Source organism: Cavia porcellus, unplaced genomic scaffold (assembly GCF_034190915.1).
Source record: "Cavia porcellus strain 051 isolate PalLab524CR breed Dunkin Hartley unplaced genomic scaffold, mCavPor4.1 scaffold_40, whole genome shotgun sequence".
In the NCBI taxonomy this organism is placed as follows: domain Eukaryota; kingdom Metazoa; phylum Chordata; class Mammalia; order Rodentia; family Caviidae; genus Cavia; species Cavia porcellus.
In genome coordinates this window covers 2,747,706-2,760,766 of record NW_026947523.1, presented here as the reverse complement: position 1 = coordinate 2,760,766, position 13,061 = coordinate 2,747,706, and the positions used below count along the sequence as shown (strand labels likewise).

Sequence of the window (13,061 nt, the reverse complement as noted above, 5' to 3'; positions counted from 1 at the left end):
CTGAGATTTTGGAGAGCAGGTTGTGGCCATGGCGAGCTAGTCCATGGCATCCTGCGGCCCCACACGTGTCACACAGCCTGCCACCCTGTTCTCCTGCTGACTGCTGTCTCTCTCCCCAGGAGCTGCTCCTCTTCCTCCAGAACCTGCCCACAGCCTGCTGGGGTGACGAGGACATCAGCCTGCTCCTGGCCGAGGCCTATCGCCTCAAGTTTGCCTTCGCGGACGCCCCCAATCACTACAAGAAGTGAGCCGGGGCCTCTCTGTGGGAGCGGCGCCCTCCCCGCCTGGCCAGCTGTGGCCCCTCTGAGCTGGTCCCAGCCACGCACTGCCTTGCGGCTGTCCTACCCTGCAGCCACTTGCCAGGGTGGGCCCAGCGTGGCCTGGTGCTGGTGTGAACGGGTGGCTCAGTTTTCTGAGATACCAAAGAGAGCCAGGGACAGATCCAGGCTCTGGGGGCCAAATGTGGGTCAGGAGCCCCCCTGCCCTGTCCCTGGAGCATCCTTGCCAAATGTCCACCCTGGACCCCTGACCTGAAGCAGCCAAGAAGCAGCCCCACAGAGTGGCCACTGTCCGGGTGCCGGGCCGAATGGTGGTGGCCGTCAGACCTGCTCTGAAAAGCAAAGATTCTCCTCTCTTGGGAGAAAGAATAAAGTTCAGACTAAATGCTGGGGTGCGGTGCGGTGAGCTGGGGCTCTGTGCAAAGCCTCCGGCAGCCAGTAGCATCTGGGCCATGGCCCTGCAAGCAGGCTGAGTCTTTCTTGGCTGGAACTCCGTTGGAAGCTGACCTCAGTGGCTCTGGGAGCTGGGGACGGGAGGCAGAAGGCAGAGTGAGGCCCCTCACGGTCGCCTTACCTTCCGATCCTGCTCGCCTTTACAAGAGAGCTCCTGAGCCACGGCCCGCCCTTAGTGGTCACTGGCCCATAACCCACCGTGGGCAGTACCGTTCCTGGCAGGGCCGGGGTGGGCTGTGGACATACAGGGTAACCTAGCTGAACTCTTCCTGCCACTGCCCACTGTGCCAGGGCCCCAGGGATCTGTGGGTGGCTCTTCTGTCCAGCTACCCTATGGCCTCCCACAGCATCACGGCTGTGTAAGCCTTTGTGACTCAGGTACTGCTGGGCCACGAGGGAGGTGTTGGACACAGGCTCCATGGCCCTCAGAGGGACAGCTTCCTGTCCACTGCAGCCTGCCACGACTGCTCTGAGACCGTCCTTCTTGGGGGGCAACTCTGCCCTTGCCCAGGCACCAGGAGACTGCCCAGAGGCCAGGGTCACAGATGTGTGCAATGTGTGTTCTTGCTTCCATAAAAGCGGTCTCTGGTCATTATACATGACAGGAAATTGGCACAGCATTCTGTACCAGTATCCTGTGCCCCAGGACCGTGGAGGGCCATGTATCTGAGGCCAGGTGGAGCTCATACCCCACCTGGTTCCGGTTCCTTCGGAGCAGCTCCAGGGGTAAGGAAGCTGCCCTGTGGGTCTGCACATGGAAGCCCCATCTCCCTGGGATTGACCCTGGAGACTGCCCTGCTCTCACACATATCTCTGCACAGCCAGAAGTTGCAAAGGCGGAGCAGGTGGCCTCTGGTGATACTTTATTTTTCAATGAGGAAGGAAGCTTAAATTAAGCCCTGTGTGTATTTCGTGTGTGCAAATGCCAGAGTGGGTATGAAGGACCGGCGGTAGTCCCAGGTCTGAGCAGGTGACAGAAGTGTGTGTCTGAACGTGATGTGTGGGAAGATGAAATAAAGATGCATTGATGCAGACCTTGATGACTTGGTCTGTGATTGGAGGGTGCAGGGCCATCCAGCCCACACCAGCTGTCAGCCCCGGGCTCGGTCACATCCTGGCACCTGGGCGCGGTGCAGGTGGGTAAAAGGCCACTTGTCCAATGATGAGACAGGACTCCAATCCCCGAAAGCCCAGAGTGCACCACTGGAGTTGGGGGCTGGCGTGAGGGTCCTGGTCCTGCCAGCCCCCTGAGGCTTCCCTGCCATGCTGTGAACAAGGGGCCTCCCCACTTCACATCTCTCAGCGTCTGCTTCATGAAAGGCCTGAGCTGGGGAGGCCAGAGGGTTCTGGGAGTCCTTTGCCTCCAAAGTTCAGGACATGCTCAGCCCACTTGTATCCACGGGTGCCCCCAACACAAACCCCGACAGTCCCCCCTACCGTGCATCTTTGAAATAACCTTGCTGAGTGCCAGGCTCTCAGCGAACTTTGCGGCACCCACACCTCTCTGGTGCCACGTGCCTGCTCCCCAACTTGGCACCTTCCCACGGCAGCCTTGGCTTTCACTTCTGGGTGTGAACCTGCCCTGTGGTTAAGCTGGTGACTACACAGGTGCAACTGCTCCCCGCTCGTGCTCCTATGCCCAAGTATGGAACTGAGCTAGGGAGAGGAGCATGTGCTGACCCCACTGGTGCCCACCAGGGTCTGGAGGTGGGGATTGGCAGTCCCTGCAGCCACCAGAGGTGAGACTGCAGGCTGTCACTTTCCATCACGGTCTGCTGCTTGAGCTCAGCTTGAGGTCTTCACTGTCTGTGCAGAGGTGGCTCCACCGCAGAGGCCCTGTCTCAGTCAGTGCTGAATGCAGGAACACATTTAATAGAAAACAAGTATAGAAGGGTTAGATAGGCCTATAGTGGCCATGGAGTCCGGTGTGGTAGGGTGCAAAACTGTCTTGTGCTGGAGAGCATAAGAGTCCAGCCAGAGGCTGGAGGCCTGGAGCTCACTGTTCTGTCCTATGCAAATCCTTATCAAGAGGCTGATCAGTCTGCATTGGAAGCAAGGAGATGACATCCAAGGTGAAGGTGAAGGCTGGAGCTCCCTCAGAGAAACATCACTGAGCCTTCTCATTCCTCTGTTAGTCCATTAAGGCCACAAGCCTATTGGTGCCACTCATATTCAGGACTATGCTAACCCAATTGTTTGGGCGTGTTTTACTTAGGTTGACACAGTCAGGTAACTGTCACACCACCAGAGTCAAGAAAGAGAGTCAGCCTGTTGGTGCTGTTGTGTGTGAAGGGCCAGAGGTGACATTTTTTGGGGAGCTTCATTAGGGAGAGTGGGGTTGGGGTCCTCTGTGTGGTTGAGTTTAGAAAGCAGTCTGATGGGAGGACTGTGTGTTGTGAATGGTGGGTCTCAGCAGACTAGGTGCATTTAAGACATGGGGACAGGCTGTCTCAAGCTATACCCCACCTAAACACCCTGGGCTGCAGCTTTGTGTCAGGCCAGTGGCCACAGCAGAGCTGTTCTCAGGGCCTCTGGTCAAGGAATTTAGTGAGATGCATAAGTTGAGGTGTGTGTTTCCCCATAGCCTCTAGCTCTTGCACACCCCCACCCCTGGACTCTGCCAATGTGGCCCTTAGTCTCATGGGGTCATGTACTGCCCAGGTCTTCCCTACTCAGTTTGAAGGCCTTTTTAGACTCACATTGCTGACTCCTGAAGATCTCAACCAAAAATAGCTGTGTGAGGACAAAAGATCACTGCATAGTAGTTAAGGGAACAGTCTAACAGTGAAAGATAACAATTGTGAACATATATGCACCAAACACAGTACAGTCAATTCATAAAAGAGGTACTACTGGACGTAAAAGCCCAGATAAACATAAACACAGCTATAGTGGAGGACCTCAGTACTCCACTGCACAAATAGATCAGCCAGACAATGAACAAAGACGTAGCAGAGTTGGGCAAAGTCTTTGAACAGATCAGCTTGATACTTACAGAATGCTCCACCCAACAGCAGAATATGCATTCTTATGAGCAGCACATGAAATAGATCACATACTAGCCAACAAACCATGGTTAAGTAAATGTTGAAGAATTGAAATTATACCCTGCATATTATCAGATCACAGTGCAGTGAAACTAGAAATCAACAACAAAAGGAAACACATAAATTACACAAATGAATGGAAACTAAACAATATATTCAGCTAAACAATGGGTTACAGAAGTCAAGGAAGAAATTAGTTTCAGAACTAAATGAAAATGCTAATGCAGCATACAGAACTTCAGAACATAGTGAAAGCAGTCCTACGAGGGAAATTTATAGTTACCCACATCACAAAACCAGCAAGCCCAAATTAACCTAAAAATGTAATTCAAGATGTTATAGAAATAAGAACAATCCAAACTCAAACGTAGTACAAGGAAGAATATGGTAAAGATCAGAGCAGACATCAGTGAATCTGAGATAAAACAAAAATCAATGAACAAGACTTGGTCTTCAAAAGAATAAACAAAATAGATAAGCGCTTAACTAACCTAACCCTATTCCCTGCCATGGAGAGAGAAGACCCAAATCAATGCAGTGAGAAATGAAAAACAAGAAATCATAGAAGACTTCCAAAAGCAGATAATTGACAACTGCTTTATAAACCTATATGCAAATAAATTGAAGAAATAGATTCCTAGATACATATGAATTACCAAAATGGAGCCAAGATGATTTAAAGACCCTGAATAACCCAATGACAATAGATGGAAGCGGTAGTTTAAAAACCTACTAAGTAAGAAAAGCCTAGGTTCATATGTATTCATTGTTGAATTCTGCAAAAGCTTCAGGAAAGATCTAACACCAAGATTCTTCAATGTCTTTAATGGCTTGGAAAGAGAAGAAACCCCAAATCATTCCTGGAAGATACCATTACCCTGATTCCAAAACTAGATACGAATCCAATTGAAATAAGAGAACAATCTTTTAATGAATATATATGCAAAATTCCTCAACAAAACACTGGCAAATAAAATGCAATGAATCATCAAAAATCACATATCAAGACAAAATAGGCTTCATCTCAGGGATTAAAAGATGGTTCAACATACGCAAATCTACAAATATATAAGCAGACGCAAGGCAAAAATCACCTGATTTCTCTGGACGCAGAAAAAGCATTTGACAAAATCCAACATCCTTTCATGATAAAAACACTGAAAAGGCATAGAATGATTTATCTCAATCTGGTGAAAGTAATTGATGACAAACTTACTCCAACATCATCTTAAGTGACGAGAATCTAAAGCTTGCCTATTAAGATGAGGAAGAAGACAAGGATGTCTGCTGTCACCACTCCTGTTCAGCATAGCGCTGGATATATTAGCAAACCTGTACCGAGCAGACCGCCCCACAAAATCTTCAAAGGACTCAGAATTAATGACCAAATTCGGTCATGTAGGAGGGTGCAGATCAACACACAACAACCAATGGTGTTCCTATCCATGGATAATGAACCCACTGAGGTAGTAATTAGAGGGAAAAGGCCATTTACAGTAGCATCAAGAAAAATTAAATACTTAGGAAATAACCTAACCTAAGTTAAAGACCTCTACAGCAAAAACTACTGTACTCTGAAAATGAAAACCAAAAACCAAAAGGACATCAGAGACTATAAAGAGGATAGGCAGAATCAATATAGTTACAACCAATATACATATACACACATATCACAACTGCAATAAAAATATCAACAGCAGTTTTCACAGAACTGGAGAAAATCCTAAAATTCATATGAAACCAGAAAAGACCCAGATTAGCCCCAAGAAGTCCTGGATAACCAGAGAAAAGCTGGAGGCATCACAGTCCCAGACTTGGAGTTAGACTACAAGCTATTTGTGATAAAAACAGTATGATACTGGCACACAGAAGGATCAGTGGCACAGAATAGAGACTACAGAAGTAATCCCGAGTATATTCAACTATATCAAAGTTTGACAAAGTGGCCAAAAATGTACACTGAAGGGAAGATAAACCCTTAAAAAGTGTTGGGAGACCTGCATATGCACATGCAGAAGATTTAATATAGACCCCTATTTCTCACCATGTATTAAACTAAAATCAAAATAAATAAACGAACTAAACATGAAAACACTTAGTCTTAACCTGCTGGAAGGTGAGTAAAACTCTGAAGTCCTGGACATAGGCAAGGACTTTCTGAACAGAATGCCAGGGTACATGAAACTGATTCTCAGATCAGCAAAAGAGTTTGCATTAAATTGAAAAGCTTCTGTACAACAAAAGAATCAACAGAAAGAAACCAGAGAATGGGAGAAATTTCCCCCAGATATTCCTCAGACAGATAACCAAAAGAAAATAGATCACCCATGAGGAGCAGAAATGAATAGACCCTTCACATAAAGTACAAATGATTAGTAAATACACGAAGACATCCTCAGTATCTCTGACAATTTGAGAAACTCTCAAAACAACACAGAATCCTTTTTACCCCAGAAACAATGGTTACCACCATCAGGAAATCAAATAGTAACAAATGCTGGTGAGGTTTCAGGGGAAAAGGAGCCTTCTACGTTGCTGTGGGGATGTAATCTAATACAATGACTATGGAAATTGGTGTGGCGATTCCTCAGAAAACACTACAAATTTCACTCTACTCTACTGCTCCCCTTCTAGGAATCTTCCTCAAAGAGTTAAAGTCATTGCAGTACAGTTAATACATGTATTCCAGTGTTTATGACAGCACAATTTATGATAGCTATATTGGAAGCAGCTTACATATCCATCAGCAAATGAATGGATAAAAAAATGTATTTGCATACAATGGAGTATTACTCTGCCATAAAGATAAACTTGAGTCACTTGTAAGAAAAGACTGCACCTTTAGACCATAGTGTTTGGTGAAATGTATCAGACATACGAAGTTAAATGTTATGGTTTCACTTGCATGAGAAGTGCCCCTCAAATGAACAGCAAAAGAAAAGATGATAAGAAGTAGAGGGATTGATCTTCCTTGTCTAGGAAGGGGGTTAAGGAATGGAGGGAGGAGGAAAGGAGATGGGAAAAGGGAATTAGGCTGTTATGTAAATGTGCGGCCCACACGGGTGTAAATGTTAAGTCCTGCTAGCATGTATTAACACAGCAAAGATTGCCTTGGGAAGGCTCAGGTTTGGAGGACGGGCCCGATGAGAGGAGCAGGCCACGGGGACATGACACAGGAGCATGCGGGCTCCTCGCTGCTGTCGCTTCCTGACCTCCACAGGGTGAGCAGCCTCCTCCCCCAGGCCCTCCCATCATGCTATTTCCGTCTTGGAGTCAGCTGACCGTGGACTGAACCCACTGGACCTGACCCACAGGAGCCCTTCCTTTAAAATGTGAGCACCAGGTACTTTATCCCAGCCATGGGAACACGAGGAAGATAGAAAATATATCAATAAATAGTGTATCACATTAATATATAACAGGACAAAAACCATTTAATCATCTCAGTTGGAGAAAAAACATTTGACAAAATTTTCCACTCTTTCACCATTAGGAAAGGGTACCATTCATCAAATAGCTCCTGAAAGGGTAGACAGTAAGGCTCGAGGAGCGGTCCCTGGCCAGCAAAGTGCTCAGTTCAAGACCCGTTCTTCAAGGCTTGGAGCAAGCTCGGGGCCTGTGCTCGCCACTGGTGTTCAGCACACACCTGAGATTCCCCACCAGAGCTGTTTGCCAGGAGAACAAGGCGTCTGCGTCAGAGAGGGAGGAGTTGCGCCATCCCTGTCTGCTGATGCCTGAAGTCCAGTAAAAAATTAAAACACAACTGATAAATTAATTCAGGACAGTTGCGGAATACAGATTCAACACAGAAAAATCAGAAGCATTTCCATACGCTGCTAGCAGATGATCTAAAAAGAAATCAAGATGACAATCCCATTTATAATAGTAAAAAAACATAAAAATACTCTGTATACTGACAACTATAAGCACTGATGAAAGAAATTGAAGAAAACAAAGCCAGGTGTAGCAGCACGCACCTGTGACCCCAGCACTCCGAGAGACGGAGGGAGGAGGGTTGTAGGTCCTGGCCGGCCTTGGCAGTTTAGGGGCTTAGCAAGATCCTGTCTCAGACAGCAAAGGGGGGTGGGGGGGGGCTCAGTGCAGGGACGCTGGGTTTGGTCCCCAGTGAAAACGAAGTGCAGAAGCAAGAACAGAGGGAAGATACTCCATGTTCATAGCCCGGAATAATGAAGAGTGTTAAAATACTCACACAGGTCCAGATGCTCTCCAATTCGACGCAGCCCCTATCAAAATATGATTTTGATATACTTCCCAATATATCATGACTCGGTATATATTTCATATAATTCCCAATATAATTTTTCATAGAAATGGACATATTCCTGAACATCATATAGGACACATGAGGTATTAAAAATGCAGCGAATATTTAAAACTGTTTACACCCAGAGGCATATTCCATGCGTCCCCCGCTTAGCCTGCCCCCCACGTCAGCCGCACTGTCCTGGTGGTCTTGCGGCTTCTGAAGCAGCTCTGTGAGTCCCCTTTCCTGAGTGTCTTTCTTTGCTGTCACGAAAGCCTTAATGTCCCGAGCTGATTGGAAGTGTTTCCCTGCCGTGGTCCTTTTGACTCAGGGGCAGAGGCAGGAGTCCTAGGGGGCCACACGCAGTGGGCGAGGTGGACGCCAACACCACCATGTTCCCGTGAGTCTGCCTTTCGGCTGGTGGGCGCTGGGCAGCAGCATCCCCCATATTTTTGTCACGTGTGGTAAAGACAATTGGAAAAAGGACTCCCAGCAACTGCTTCAGCAAAGGGCGAAAACGAGGGGGCAGGTGTGTTAGAGGTGAGGGGGTATTTGGGAGGGGATTATTGGCAGTGTATCTTTTACTGTAATAAATTTTTAAAAAAATTTGCAGCCACTGTATCTTTCAATCACATCTCCTACACATGCAAAACCCTGGATAAATGGTGCCGTACTGAGCAAACGGAAGAAGCCTGCATCATCATACCAATTTTTTTTTTGTCTTTTTCTTTATTATCGGTACCAGGAATCAAACACAGGACCACACACTTGAAAGGCTTATGCTGCTGAGCTAAATCCCCAGCCCCCATCATACCAATTGTAAACTATACTCCAAAGCTTAGGAATTCAGGGGCAGGACACTGGCAACCAACCATGCATGGGCACGCGCGCACACACACACACACACACACACACACACACACACACACATCATGGAATGGACCCGAAGAAAGACCTCAGAAATAAACTCCTGTGTTTCAGGTTCACTGTTCTTTTAGGGAAAAGTTAATATCTAAGTAAATTCCAGATGCATGGATTTAACTATAAATAATTAAATGGCTCCCAAACATTCAAAATAAAAGTAGGTGGCTTTTTTTATAGCTGCAGTGGAGAAAGACTTTCTGAGCATGATACAGAATATAGGAGAAGATCAATAACTGTCCCTAGGGTGCACTGCCACCATCAAAATCAAAAAGACTTAAAGCTAAATAAAGACAACATCCTGGACGTGCGTTTTGCAACCCGAGGGAGGCCAAGGTAAGTTCCCGAGTAGAGAGAGTTTTCGGAGATCATTGGGAAGGGAATGGGGAAAAGAGGCGATTCCTGGGAAGAGCTGAGGCAGAGGAGGAGAGGCCCGGGCTGTACAGAGCCTCGCACTGGCTGTCTGCATTCGCTTCTGGTACTTTCGTGGTAGTTTTTTTGTTGCTGCTGTTTCTGCTTCTAAGCTGCCAGGCCTAACAGAAGTGAGCGTGACCCAAACCTAGCACCTGTGGGTTTTCACAAGGGAAGTGTCCATGTCACCAGCAAGGTGGAGGCACGGAACGGGCCAGCTCCCAAATACGACACCAGCCGGACCTCCAGGCTGCTGTCCAGCTTTGCTGAGTTTTTTTGTCCTTTCTTTTTTTTGGTACCAGGGATTGAACTCATGACCTCGTGCTTGCTAGGCAGGCGCTTATGCCGCTGAGCTAAATCCCCAGCCCCAGTTTTGCTGACTTTTAAGCTTTTCTGAAGGAATGGAATTAGGGTCTGTAATGTTTACCAGGGCCACCCAGCTCCCTTCCGAAGCAGTCTCTCCTGTCTAGCATGTGGGGCGCCTTCTCCCACGGGCGCCCCCTGCTGCTCAGACCGAGCTCGGCTTGTCTTACAAGCCGGCAGGCACTGGGCGTCCTCCTGTCTTGCTGCCTCTTAGGCAGGGTGTTGTCCTAACACTGGAAGTCTCTCCCGATGTCCCCAAAGTTCTCCAGACTTCAGCGATGGTCCGCAACAAGCGCATTTCAGTTCTTTACGCTGCAGACGTGGTCAGGATAAACACCTGCATTTCTGACTCCACAGAGGGAGGCATCTGACCCAGGATGCTTTTGCCTTTTTGCAGGGAGCACGAACTGGCAAGATCAGTGCAGCCCCCAGTTCGACATGGCTAATGACAGCGTACCTGCAGGTGTTAGAATCCTTCAAAACTGTAAGGATGACTTTTTACAGAATAGAATTGTGTGTAGTTTCCAGGAGAGGGGAAAAAGAAGGAGCAAAACTATTCAAAACACAAGCATTATGAATTCTAACATTCCATAAAATACAGCATATTACTGAGGAGAGATAGGACTAAACAATTTTTAAAAAATAAGGCGGGAAAAATAAATGAGGGAGATATTAACCAGCAGCCCCCGGCGTATCTGAAAGGCATTAACTAGGACAAGGAGTATTCCCTCTGCTCCAGAGGGGCCCTCAGTCACAGACTGCATAAAAGAGTGGCCTCAACGTGACCAGGAAAACCCGGCAAGGAGTGAGGAGGTGCGGGCTCAGCCCCAGGCAGCGGGGCTTCTTCACTGAGCTCCTGCAGGAGACGGTGGGCGGCGGGGAGAAGTTCCAGGAGACAGCTTGCTTATGGTAAGAACTGTGGAAGCAGAAGTTATTGGCGTGGAAAAGAAATGCCTGTACTGGAAATGACTGTTAAGTCGGAGGTTGGTCCCGGGGAGAGGCCGATCCTGCCGCCCCGAGGCAGCGCTGGCCGTGTTCTGGTCGGAGTCTCTCCGCATGCAGTAACAGCTCCTGTCTGTGAGGGAAGCTGGGCAACTGTTTGCTAAATGACATACAGACGGCTAAGAGAGAGTCAGGAAGAGAGAGGAAGGTGAAACTGCAGGGTTTCAGCGTTTTGAAGCCATAAGCAGGAGAACAAGAGCACCAGACAGGCTGGGAGGAAATAATCACTGAAGACTCAGCTGAGACCCGCTCGCTCTCTGCCGTATACCAGAGCGCGTGTTTCCAGTCCTGAGGATTTTCACTGAGCTACGCGCCCAGCTCTTCTTTTGATTTTTTGAGACAGGATCTCAGTTGCTAAATTGCTCTGGTTGGGCTCTGTGCCTCAGCCTCCCAGAGTGGGGGATTCCAGGGGTACGTTATCATGCCCAGCTCCCGGGAGCTCTTGAAACCCAATTATGAAATAATAAAAAACCCGACACCTTTAAAACTGACTGAAAGAGCTGAACAGGCACAGATACATAGATAGCAAGTATGTCAGGTGTTAGGCTTGCAAACGTGCACAGCAAGAAGACCGTGACCACTCAGAGTGGTGCACCTCTCAGAGTGGTCCAGACACGCAACACAGACACCCCCAAGTAGGTGCCGGTGACGGTGTGGCGTGACCGCCCGCATCACTGCTGGGGTGGGGGACACAGTGTGGTGCAGCCACGTAGCACAGTGTGACTCAGTCTCCCAGGGTGGCCGCTGGCCTCGCCACGGGACTCCACACCTGTGCTCCTCACTGAGCCTCTGTCCAGTTGGAGAATGAGCCCTTGCAGCCTGGAGGGTATGCGTCTGTCTCCCAACTCAGAAGCAGCTGAGCTGTGCTCTAACAAGCGCCAGGTTCATAAACAAGGCACAGCACTGCCGTGCAATAAGCACTTTACAGGAATTAAAAAAGAAATGAACTACGCTTGTCTCTCAGTGAGAGAAGGTGACGTGGAAAGGGTAGGCATCATGTGAGTCCAACTCCACGTCTTGAAAGGGCAAAACTACAGATGTTTACAGGACCAGTGGTCACCAGGCAGAGCCAGAGGCCCTTTAGGGCAGCAAAGCCACCTGAGAATCAGTTCTGGTGGACGCCTGACCTCACACATCTGTCCAGGACACACGGCACCAAGAGTGGCCCCGCACACGCCGTGACTGGTGACAGTGCCACGCCAGGGTCGGTGTGGCCGGGTGGTGTCCCATGGAGGGGAGTGGTGGGCTGATGTCAGGCAGGCAGCTGTGGGAGAGGATTGTGGGGAACTCTGTACTTTCTTCACAAGGATAGAGCCTATGAGCAGCTTAGTGCCTGTGAATTCCAAAACCTAGTGAACGGTTTTCTAGAAAAACATTTGCAAAAATTGACTCAGGAGGGAATTAAAAACCCTGACTGGAGCGACCACCACTCACTGGTGTGCAGGACAGTATCAGGTCTGTCCTTTGCAAAGGCACCACACCCAGATGGTTTTATGGCATGTTTTAAATGAATCCCAGAGATTAGAATTTAGAGAGCAGAACAGTACATGAGGACACAACCAGCTGGGCGGGTGAACCCAAAGCACAGCTGCCAGCAGCAAGCCAGGGCACCGGGGCACCCCATAGGGATGGGGTGGGAGGCGGGGAGTGAGGACTCACCCTCAGAGGACCAGGGCCAGCATGGACACCAGAGCCACTCAGAGCCCAGCAGACAGGCTGGTTGCCGAGCCTGAGCCCCAGAGCAGCACAAGAGCAAGGCCCAGGATGTCTACAGCAACAAGAAAGCAGGGCACGGGAGATGCCTTGAGCTGGCCCCGGGGTGATGTGGAGGTGGCAGAGGCCTCCTCCCTGACAGAGGCCCGCTGTCCCTGTGGAGGCGCTGAGACCTCTAAGTGGTGCTGGGAAGAGTGGGTCTCCACGGATGGGAGACGAAAACGGGGGTGCTCGGGGCATGTCTGTGTGTGCTGTCATGGCTGGTGTGTGACAGCAGCGGGTGGTGCCGGGTGCAGCTTGGCTGATTTGAGCTTCGATGGATGCTTGCGGTTGTGTGCGTCTGCCCGTCTGTTCCCGTGGCTCCCACTTGGGGAAATGCATTAGTTATGCTTTATGTTCCTGTCCTCGTTCATAACGTCTGGGGGCAGCCAGCTGTCCACGCGGTTAGCCCTGGGCTGTGGGGACAGGTGCGTGTGTTCATTTTCTTTCCTATAAATTTCAAATTATTAAAAATAAAAAGCTCCCAGGTGGTGGTAGCTGAGAGGGAGGGTAGATGACCGCATGTCACCCTGTCCACTGTGCGGAGGGGGGGTGACAGTGGTGGCACTG

The 13,061-nt window shown here is 49.0% G+C and overlaps 1 protein-coding gene across 3 annotated transcripts in view; it reads left to right on the top strand.

Annotated features, from left to right (window-relative positions):
* Tbc1d22a (TBC1 domain family member 22A) overlaps positions 1 to 1,765 on the top strand; it is a 288,301-nt gene extending 286,536 nt beyond the window's left edge. For all 3 annotated transcript variants that reach the window (XM_003461946.5, XM_063243789.1, XM_063243788.1), the window contains one exon: positions 120 to 1,765. In XM_003461946.5, the coding sequence (XP_003461994.2) occupies positions 120 to 248 (129 nt within the window). In that variant the 3' untranslated portion in view covers positions 249 to 1,765. The remainder of the gene's footprint in view (positions 1 to 119) is intronic.
* The last annotated feature ends 11,296 nt before the right edge of the window (positions 1,766 to 13,061 follow it).